Source organism: Monopterus albus, unplaced genomic scaffold (genome assembly GCF_001952655.1).
Source record: "Monopterus albus unplaced genomic scaffold, M_albus_1.0 scaffold44.1, whole genome shotgun sequence".
NCBI classification, from domain to species: Eukaryota; Metazoa; Chordata; class Actinopteri; order Synbranchiformes; family Synbranchidae; genus Monopterus; species Monopterus albus.
The window spans coordinates 335,723-346,520 of NW_018127924.1; the positions used below are offsets into that span (position 1 = coordinate 335,723).

The 10,798-nt window shown below is 39.2% G+C and overlaps 3 protein-coding genes across 3 annotated transcripts in view; 1 reads left to right on the forward strand and 2 right to left on the reverse strand.

Moving 5' to 3' along the window:
* The window catches only part of pdx1 (pancreatic and duodenal homeobox 1), a 9,905-nt gene extending 7,730 nt beyond the window's left edge, over positions 1–2,175 (forward strand). The window contains exon 4 of the mRNA XM_020600009.1: positions 1,303–2,175. Within this exon, the coding sequence (XP_020455665.1) occupies positions 1,303–1,688 (386 nt within the window). The 3' untranslated portion in view covers positions 1,689–2,175. The remainder of the gene's footprint in view (positions 1–1,302) is intronic.
* Positions 2,176–2,491: 316 nt separating this feature from the next.
* urad (ureidoimidazoline (2-oxo-4-hydroxy-4-carboxy-5-) decarboxylase) lies at positions 2,492–3,675 on the reverse strand. Its single transcript, XM_020600010.1, has 2 exons — positions 3,501–3,675; positions 2,492–2,934 (listed from the first exon to the last, which is right to left on the reverse strand). Exons 1-2 carry the CDS (start codon positions 3,673–3,675, stop codon positions 2,576–2,578), a joined length of 534 nt encoding a protein of 177 aa, XP_020455666.1. The 3' UTR covers positions 2,492–2,575.
* A 1,529-nt stretch (positions 3,676–5,204) lies between these two features.
* LOC109960110 (receptor-type tyrosine-protein kinase FLT3-like) lies at positions 5,205–8,049 on the reverse strand. Its single transcript, XM_020599982.1, has 6 exons — positions 7,948–8,049; positions 7,522–7,691; positions 7,267–7,405; positions 6,961–7,138; positions 6,617–6,735; positions 5,205–5,407 (listed from the first exon to the last, which is right to left on the reverse strand). Exons 1-6 carry the CDS (start codon positions 8,000–8,002, stop codon positions 5,205–5,207), a joined length of 864 nt encoding a protein of 287 aa, XP_020455638.1. The 5' UTR covers positions 8,003–8,049.
* Positions 8,050–10,798: the final 2,749 nt, after the last annotated feature.

Consider the following 10,798-nt stretch of genomic DNA (forward strand, 5'->3'; position numbering starts at 1 on the left):
AGCAGGAACACTTGTTGTAATGCTTTAATTATAACAAACGTAAAGTAACCGAGTTTGCGTAAAAGTAGCCTACCTGCCAGACGAGGTTTGTTCTGCTGAAATTATTTACCCGTACCTACAGTTCTCAGACTTTACTCATATCTCATATCATAGAAAACTCACACAAAATATAAGACATTTCGTCAGTGATATATTTTCTAAAATCAGTATGAGCCCCCTGCTGTGACACTGTAGCCGTGTGGCGAACCTTTGCGCACAGGACTTTTTTTTCTCCACCGTAAAATGAAACAACCAGCTTTGGCTGACCTTAATTAAAATATCAATCCCCTAAATAATTTAACCTACAACCTTTAACCCAGTTAAAACCTATAATGAAAAATTCTCCTAAGAATAGTCTATAATTTTAGAGATCCCCCATCACCACTTGCTTCAAAATTTCAGCTCAGGCAAAAGGAAGTAACTCTGAAGTGAGTGTAAATTCCGTTTCGCTTTACATTTTATTAGTTATCATAAGACAAACATGTTCTGTGGTTTTTGCAGGAGCCTGGCGGAGTGGTGAAAATATAACCCATGCACTTCTACTAAGCCTAATTACAGTGGTGGAAGGAGTAAACTCAGGAATTTAAGGAAACACTGTGCGTAATAATTAGAAGTCCTATATTCAAAACCATAGTGAACAAAATGTACCTAAAAGTAAAAGGCGGAAAATTGGTTCCTGTCGGTGTTTAACTTTTAGGATATGATGGCTTGGATTAAAATTACTGGTGTATATGTTGAACTTTGGTGCTGTAGTTGTTGTTGTTGCACTAATCTGCAGCAGTGCAACATCCTCATGTTTGTAACATCTTATTCTTAGCTATAGTAAACTTTCCAGCTAATCCAAGGCTTAAAAACTGTTTATTCCCTTTAAGATGTGGGAGAATTTATTTGGTAGATAAAGGAACAATTACCGTTCAGTTTTATCAGAAATAAAAATTATAGTTCAAACCCACCATATATATGCACAAGGTTTTGACTGGACAGGAGGGGGATGAAAAAAGTAACTAAAGATGTCAGGCAAGTAGTGGAGTAAAAGGTATAATGGTGCCTGTGAAATGTAGTGAGGTAGAAGTACAACTGATCAGAAAATGAAAATATTCAAGTAGCTAAAGTCAACTTTGAACTGTAGCCTATCCTGCTTAGGCCTTCTTGAATTTTGCGCGCTTGGTTCCTTTCCACCACTGATAATTAACTCAGTGAATGTAGTTTGGTTGAGATTTAGTTCAAGCAAGATAATAAACATTTGCTTATGTTTGTCTTTAGGACCGTACGTGATGGCCGAGACTGAGGAAAACAAGCGCACGAGGACGGCGTACACGCGCGCCCAGCTGCTGGAGCTAGAGAAAGAGTTCTTGTTCAACCGGTACATCTCGAGGCCGCGCCGCGTGGAGCTGGCGCTGACCCTGAGCCTCACCGAGCGCCACATCAAGATCTGGTTCCAGAACCGGCGCATGAAGTGGAAGAAGGAGGAGGACCGGAGGAAGGCGAGGGGGGCCGAGCCGGACCAGGACTCCTCCATCACCTCTGGAGACCAAGGGGAACCGGCGGGAGGGGTCTCATCCACAAATGGACTTCACACTAGTACACCGCCTGTTTCCCCGTTACACGGCCACTGTCTCTCCGGCTCTGGGTCAAGAGAGCCCGCATAGACCCGGAGAAAACATTATTCTCTGCACTGGGACCTTTAAGTTTTTTCTTCCTCATAACCTACAGAAATAGGCTACAAACCTGTGGGGTTAAGAACTAGGCTGAAAACAGTGGACAGAGTGAAACAGCCCCACTAAAGTTGGCATTTTTAACTAATGTCCTCCTTTTACAGAGACCTCACTGAGCTCCCTCAGGGATTCCTTTACTAGAAACCCTGTCACAGTCATTTTTGATCTGAAGGGATCTTTCTAGGTTCTACTTGCCCATATATGCATTGACATTTTTGGGCACCAGATGGCATGCTGCCACAACCGAGCACGAAGGACCACCTGTACCTTTGTCCCCCCCTTTGTTAGATGAAACAACAAGGATTCAGTTGCACATATTTAATCAAGCGAGAAGGCCTGTTAGTATGACGTCATGATTATGAAGGTAAATATACGTAAAATCAGTAGTGGAAGGAGTACTGAGTTATTTTACTTAGGTATATGTACTAATATCATAGTGTAAAAATATTCTGTTACAAGTAAAAGTCCTGTATTCAAAATTTACTTGAGTAAAAGTACAAAAGTATCCGCATCAAAATAAACTTGAAGTATTAAAAGTAAAAGCACTCGTTTCACATTGATGTATAGGCTATTATATGTTATTATTAGGAAATGTAGGCCTATACATTCCACTACTGTTTAATATGACAAACCAGATTTGCAGTAAGTCAGCACAACAGTAACTGTATAACTATAATCAGTGACTTATATATTTTATTGTCTGAAACATTCATTACACGGTATTGAGAATAAAATTTGGAATAAAGCAAATAGTTTTATAACGTTTGAGTCTTTACACCAGATGACACAGGTGAAATCCACCACCCTGCAGTAGTTAAGGTTCATAACTTGTTGGGAGCGTTGGGAGCGTCGGGGAGCACCAGGCTTTGGAGACGCAGGTGGGATATCTTCTTCACCTCCTCGATGCCGCGCGCCCTCTCCACCGTGCGCTCGTTCCGGCAGCGCTCGGTCAGCTGCTGTAAGATGTTAGCCTTGTCGTTCATCCGAGCGCAGATGACAAACGGGAACCCAAAACGCACCTTGTACTCCCAGTTGAGCCGGCTCATGCGCAAGGCTTCTCCCGAGCTCAGCGCGTCCAGTCCGGCTCGGGCATGCTCCTCGCGCGACTCCCGGGTCAAGGTGTCGCCCTGAAGGTCCCTGCCTGCGAGGTCTGGGTAACACCTGAGGATCCCTTCTTTACCTAGACACATGATGGCCAGTGGTGGAGGAAGTACTCAGATTGTTTATTTAAGTAAAAGTAGCGATGCCACTGTAAAATACTGCGTTTAAGTCCTGAATTCAAGTAAAAGTACAAAAGCATTAGCATCAAAATTTAGCTTACTTACTAGGTAAAAATAAGTTATGCAGCATGACACACTTCACATTAACTGGATTACAATTATTGATGCATAATTGTGTTCGTCACATTTTTCAGCTGGTAAAGTTGGAGCTACTGCTGTGTAGCTTGTGAAATTCCCAATCACATGATACTGTGAAAAGTAACTAATAAAATTATCAAATGAAGTAATAAAAAGTACAATACTTGCCTCTCAAATGTAGTGAGGCCGAAGTATGAACTAGCAGAAAGTAAAAAAAGGCTAAGAACAGATATCTCAAAATTGTTCTCAATGACAGTAGCTTACTTGAGTACTTTCCACCACTGATGGTGACTGAGTATTACAGTTTGTTAAAATACCAACCACCCCTAAGAACTTCAACAGAGCCCAAACTCAAATGAACAGTTAGTGAAATGTAGGTCTGCCTCACCTGACTCTGGAAGGGCGTCGATGAACTCACTAATAGCAGCCTCCAGAGCAGTCAGGTTCGCAAATGGACGCCTCGACCACACAGCAGCTGTTATAAGGGGACATTTCTCCACCACATTACCAAAAATATTCACAAAGTCCTCACAAGGAAGAGCATTTATTGCGTCGATATCCATGTTAATGTGGGGATATTTGTGGTTGGTTACATGGCCAGCGCGTACTGACCTTCGGACCAAGCTTTGGGTTAACGCACTGGTGCACATCCGAGGCCTGGCAGTGGTTAATAATTTATTTGTCACATCAAATGCCAGTCATTACTTAAAGTTAGCTAAAAGTTTACAACCAAGTGCAAAACTGTTGTGCACATTTTAGACACAGGTTGACCCGGCTTCTTCCTCACCCTAACTCTGATGTCTGGCGTCACCTAGCGCATTAAACATATACATTTATAACGGTGCTTTAGAGTGGTCACAAAATAACTGAGTAGAGGGGAAACAATCACACAAAAAGTTGGTAGAAATTAATAATGTAGACATTTCTGTAATCTTTTCTATTTGATTGTGAAAGATATTTCGGTAGCCCTGTATAATAATTAAAGAAAGACTAATTAAATACATGGGTGGGTCTGAAACGAGCTTTTGTGTTACTGAAATGCAGCTAATATGGGGGCATATCGATAAACGTATGAAGTAAATGTGAATTAATATTTCTTTAATGATGATGTATTAGGTATGAACTAACCGGAAGTCGTAGTGACTTGATCATATTTTAATGGTGAATAACAGGAACTCATAATACATCATGCAGTAGCCTAATTCACACAGTCATTATATTCATCTATACGTTAAACATTTAAGTATATGATTTGTACCTTTATTATAAAGTGTTGGTAGGATAGTTCTGCAGAAACTACTTGTATAAAATCACTCTTTGTGTGATTACTCAGATACTGTATATAATGTAATGAGGCCTGCACATGATTTTATTTAAGTGGTTACAAGCAAAAAGTTAAATCATGTGATAACTACACCAATTGTTTAACATGTAAAGTACATTTTATTGCAGATATATTAGAAAACTAAAACTAATACAGTATAATGTAGTATATACAGAAATGTATATCAAAAGCTTGGTTAAAAAATATGTATGTAGAACTGGGTTTAAACTGCTTGTAACAGCTGCTTATACCTAAAATAACAGCAAAACCTGTGTCATGACAATGTCCAACAATATTTGAAGGCAAAGGTTGTTGTAATAACCAAAAATTAATGAGTTGCTCCAGATCCAATGTAGAAACATCAAGTTATAGCTTACATACTGTATAATCCTGAGAATACCCAGGGCCTGTTAATCAACTCTATTTTTCATTTTTAGCTGCACGATAAAGTATAAAATACTGTATTCATTCAGATGACATTTTCATTGTGAGAATATAATTCACTGAAGTCCCAGCCCTGTGCACAACAAAAAACCTATGTTTGTTACTTAAGAAGATGCTGTGAAATTGTAACTATATGCTACATATTGTATTATTCAAAGGCAGCTATGATTCTAAAACTGCTTACAATATTTTATCAAAACACAAAGTGAGTATAGTTTATTCTACTGCTGTAACGTGAGATTAATGCTATGAGAAGAATCTTTTTGTTTTAAACAATACATAAGATGGTTTGAACAACAACAACATGCTTTCAGTGATAGGTGATCACTGAATGTCTGATGGCTTCATAAGCTTCTCCTCAACTGTCACCACGTCCAAGTCAGACTGGGCTCCACCCAAGGTTGTTGGATTCTGCAGGCCTACCTCTTCCTCCCTCTGCAGCTCGTCACACATAAAGGACAACAGTTTGGAGAAAGAAGGACGGTCAGAGGAATTCAGGGCCCGAACACTTACACATGATATTGTATCTGAAAAAGTAAGAAGAGGGATGAAAATTCAGACCTATACACAGCTCTGGAAAGACCTTCGGTTTGCAGAGATCTGCAGTTATCCATGACATATTGCATAGAAGTCAAAGTTAGCTGGATTACACTGTTTGTTGTAGATTTGAAGACAGTGTTGGAACAACTCCAATTCATTACAGTCATGTAAAAAGTACTGCATTATAATGTAAGTAAAAGTCCTCCATTCAAATACACAGAAATACTCTAAGCAAATTTACTCTACTTAAAGTATCAAAAGTCAGTACTGTAAAATGGCCAATTTCTCAGCAGTATATATGCATTATATTATGAGGTAACTGTTACTAATATTCTAATGTTTAAGCAGAATTTACTGATGTGGATGGTTGAGGTGGAACTAGGTTAACTACTGTATATAAAGTTCAGTCCCTAACAATCTTAAGAACAGTTATGCCTACCTTAGGTTCTATATTGAAAATCTTCTTAAATCAAATAAAATCTGCTTGTTTTTAATTCACATGAAACTGTCTAAAGACAGACATTATCTTGAAAAAATAAAGACCTACACAGACAGAGTTGCATAGCATGGACACTCCATCTTAAATCCTCTCTCAATCATTGAATAGAATATGTGATCCACCTTTATCCCAGGATACGGAGTGACACCTGAAACACACAAAGAGATGTAATGGTTATTGTGCATGCACTAGGTTTAAATATGCTGCTCATGGAGTGTGCTTGTCTATGAAAGCTACCAAGTCTATTGGATCAAAAGACAGTTGCAGTTTTGTTCTTATGTTCCTGCGCTTACATGTGTTTGTTTGTTTGTGTGCTGGTGGGTAATATGTACCTTCTTTCTGCTGAAGTAGAAACACATGGTTACCACAATGATTACTACCAAAGCCAGAAGCAAAGGCAGAAACAAAGTGTCTCTTATGAAGCTGTTGTTTTTGAGTTGAAGAGCTTCAAAAAAATGTGACAGAAGAAAAAAATCAGTATCATCAAAAACAAGCCAAATTCACAGAATCATATTGGATAAACTCCAGCATCAGTTGTGGTTTTCTGGGATATTCAAGAAAAAATATAAACGGTTAACATAGTTTTCTTAACACTGATCTATTAGCACCATTTAAAATAAAATTGCAAAAATAAGTTTTAAAAATGATATAATTGTTTCAGAAGTTACAATAATAAAAAACAACCCATTTCTCTTACCTACAACCTTCACTGTTATAGTCTTCGTTAGATTTTGGTTCCCAGCCATCAAGTGTAACTTATAATCTCCTGTTATGAGTGAGGGGTGTGAAGGGTTTTGAGGACATAGCCTTACAGTCCTGAAAAAACAGTGTTATATCCCACAGCTTTATATGAAACCATCCAAAAGTCTTTAAGAATGTACGCAATAGCATATGATTATATTTGCCAATACTAGTTGTCTGTTAATGCTCTTGAAAAGACATTAGTGTTTTGTATGTTTCTACACTCTGACAGCATTTGGTAACATTTTTAGAAGTTCATACAGAAAGCTGAGCTCTGGAAGCATCAATTCATGGGACTACCTGTGTTTCGTAACAAACGTTTCCCTCGTGCATTTAATTCTCATGTTATCGGGAGTCTCCCAGGAACAGTAGTGGAGCACAGGGTGGTAAGAAACACTGGCTTGCAGACAAGTACTCGATGCCTTCTGAGCTGGTATGATCTTGCTCTTATTCAACTGGGCATCGAGGGAAGCGTTATCTGCAACACAAGAATAAATTCAGTTCATGTGCAATTGGTACAAACAGACCTAAGTATTAGAGAGAATAAGAATCATTCAGGATTATTTATTGCAATTAGTATAAATACAAAAAAGCAACTCTACTAACCCTGGATACGAACGTCAACAGCCTTAGCTATCTTTCCCCCTCCTGTGCAGGTGTACATGCCCCTGTGCTCCTCACTAACTGATCTGATGAACACGTAGGCCATACGAGTTGACAAATGCCTATCACTTTTAATACAGAGCTGGAAGAAAAATATATATTTCTTATGATTTTGACAAACACTAATGGAAAGAACTCAATTCTGTTCATTGAAATTTTAAAGAAAATCTCAGTTGTCTCAGTATCAGATTATTGTACCTCTTTGTTATCTTTAGAAGAACATGCTAATTTTCTGGCATCCAGTGTTTCGTTGTCCTTCTTCCACACAGGCTTAGGATTCCTACTTCGGCAGCGTAGCAGCAAAGACTGCTTGGAGCTCACAGTCACATTAAAATCCTCCTCATTTTTCTCTGGATCACGGTCCAGGTCTGAGATGGACAAAAGAGCATCAAGTCACAGAACAGATTTGATAGTCAGTTTTTTAAAACTGTACTCTATTTAAATGTTTTCTATTTAAATGAAATTAACTAGAGATAGTCCCCGGGCTGCAAACTGGATTTGTCCCTAACATCTTTAGATGGTTGAGGTCCAGAACTGAACAAATTACCTGGCATCTACAATCACTTATTGCAGATAAATCTTTTGTAGATTATTTTTGAGTAATTTGTTGAGCTCTTTAGTTACCGTAGTCATACAGTTGGGTGCACTCTTGTCCTTCTTCATTAGTAGCACAGCACATCACTCCTTTGTTATGATAGTCAGCACTCGATACTGAACTCCCTGTCCTTGTCCTGTCACAGAAGAAACATCATTATTCAGAAAATCACACTATAGTGGATGTTTTCTTGAGGTGTCAGTAGACCACATTGCTATCAGTTTAACATACTCTGAATGCAGGTGAAATGAGGGGATAACATTGATCCATCTACCCTCTCCAGTATCAGTTGTGGTTTTCTTGGACATTCTAGAAAAAATATAAATGGTTAACATAGTTTTCTTAACACTGATTTATTAGCATCAAACACTCTAGTGTTTGTCTGCTGTGTTAAATGCTGACTGAGCATTGCGGACAGGAGATACTTAAGTGATGTTACTCACTTGCTACTACACGGAAAAACTTATTCACTGAGGCCCTGGTCACGTTGCTAGTTTCAGAAATCAGAATATATTCCCCAGAATCGGTCTCAGAAAGTGGTGGTAGGACCATGACGCGACCCCAGGTCCTGGTAAAATGTAAATGGTCAGAAATAATCAAAAATATATAAATAAAAAAGCGCATCTAAAGACAAACAATTACATTGACTTACATCGTCATTTGGCCTTTTTCTCCGATGTGGTAACAGACAGCATATCCACTGAAGCTCTCCAGGGAGATGTTGAATTTCTTACCAGAGCACGCCTCAACTTTGACAGGACGGGATGCATTCAGATAGTCATCTAGCACAAAACATTCAACCTGAAAGACAAAACTCACCATTTAATCACTGGTATTAAATAGCTTTCAATGTGGTAGCACAAAACTATTCACTACTTTGCATTAAAAAACATACAGAAAAATTTAAAGCACATAAAATTGATAAGACTATACGATGTCTATATTTCATAAAATATTATTCACAGGATGTGTGAATGTTTCAGTTTATTTACTACAAATGCCATCCCAGTGAACCTTATGTCTGCTTTTACATTTGTCAAATGGTGTCATTTCAAATACTATCCCCAATCTGTAATTTTTTAAAGGTTCTACTAAAATAACACATCATCTGACAGACTTCAAAGTGCTAAACAGAAATGAAACAAGAGTGTGTTTTGTCAGGTCTGAACTATTTCCATCTTTGCTTTACAGCCTCTTGCTGCTCTGCACTTTTGTTTTCTGTTTTTAAGTGAATCGTGCACTCTAAAACAAAAACACCCGTCTTTAGTGAGAAGACCATGGTGTGTTAGTGACACCCATACCAATAATATGTGTGGTGCAACAGACTTTGTAAAAACCTATATTAAATAGCATTAGGTTTTGTAAAACCTGCAGTGTGAATGTACTGTAGCTAATGTAGTGTTTTAAGTATATCAGATACATTATACATTTCATTAAACAATCCCACAGCTTACCTGAAATATGCATTAACTCAGAAAGACTAGTACATAATTCAAGCTGTGTAGTTAAAGTTTACTGTGTTTATTGTGGCAGCTTTTACCTCAGGCCTGGGCTCACAGGATCCATTTTGCTCTGCCGCAGCATCAGAGCAGAGCACCCCAACAGCACACAGCAGGAGAAAAGCTGGAAGGATGGAATGTTCTAGCTTGATTTGATGTTTTTTGAATAAAAATTGTTTTAAATAAAATGCATGTGAAAATGGAAATATATAAATAAGTATAATGGAAAACTAACAACACCCTTGTAACGATCAGTAAATTTCTATGTTTATACAGTATATGTCCAGACTTTTAATTTGTGGTCATAGTGTATACCTTTGTCTGTGCAGATTCTCAGTCATCCAGGTCATAGTAAGTTGGAAAAAAACTTAGAAAACATCAACTGGACTAGGTTTCTAGGTTGAAGACGTTTCACCTCTCATCCGAGAGGCTTCATCAGTTCTGCCCGACTGGTGTTGAGCCAGAGATATTTTTCCCCCTCGGTGGTGTTTCAGTCCTTTGAAGGCCAATGGTGTCCCCTAGAAAGGAGAAAAGGAGAAAGGAGGGCCACAACCCACAACCATTACACAACGACAAATGGGTCAAAAATCTCTCGGACAGAGAACTCATGGACACAGAAAAAGAGGTATTAGCCAAGGGATTAAATTTTGCAGTCACACTCGAACAAATCCCTGTGGTAGACTTCATCACAGCCACAGAGTCGGCCATTAGGAGCAACAAGCTGGCTGATGAGGCGGAAGAACTGCAGATGAAGGTCACAGCTGCTTTGGCCAGTGCCAAACTCCTACCCCCGAACCTTACCCCTGAGGAAAGGAGGGCTTTAGCTGCACTAGAGAAGGATGAAACCATCACAATCCTTCCAGCAGACAAAGGCAGGTGTACAGTAGTCCTAAAGTCATCTGACTATCAGACCAGAGTTTCCGACCTCCTCAGTGACACCACCACCTATGAAGCACTGAAGAGGGACCCCACCAGTGGCTATAAGAAGAAGGTTATAGACTGTTTACAGAAGCTGGAAAAGGAGGGAGTTATTGACTGGCGACTATACTACAGACTATAGCCCGGGGAGGCCATCCCTTGCCTTTATGGCCTACCCAAAATACACAAGGAAGGAGCCCCACTCAGACCCATTGTCAGCAGCATCAACTCTGTGACTTACAACATAGCTAAGCATGTGGCCACCATTCTGGCTCCTTTGGTGGGAAACACAGGAAACCACATAATTAACTCCCAGGACTTTGTGAAGAAAGTCAAACAACTGCAGCTGGAGCAGGACGAGACCATGGTCTCATATGATGTCACATCCTTGTTCACTTGCATCCCCACCACAGAGGCTGTCAAGGCGGTGAAGAAGAGACTCCTGAAGGATGACATGCTGAAC

What these genes read in the sequence shown, in the direction of transcription:
- urad (XM_020600010.1), bottom strand. Translation starts at nt 3,675, where the DNA reads ATGGATATCGACGCAATAAATGCTCTTCCTTGTGAGGACTTTGTGAAT. An exon ending in CGACGCCCTTCCAGAGTCAG is followed by an intron (nt 2,935 to 3,500) that starts GTGAGGCAGACC and finishes TCATGTGTCTAG; the next exon opens with GTAAAGAAGGGATCCTCAGG.
- LOC109960110 (XM_020599982.1), bottom strand. Translation starts at nt 8,002, where the DNA reads ATGTGCTGTGCTACTAATGAAGAAGGACAAGAGTGCACCCAACTGTAT. An exon ending in CTTCTAAAGATAACAAAGAG is followed by an intron (nt 7,406 to 7,521) that starts GTACAATAATCT and finishes TTTTTCTTCCAG; the next exon opens with CTCTGTATTAAAAGTGATAG. An exon ending in TATAACAGTGAAGGTTGTAG is followed by an intron (nt 5,408 to 6,616) that starts GTAAGAGAAATG and finishes TTACTTTTTCAG; the next exon opens with ATACAATATCATGTGTAAGT.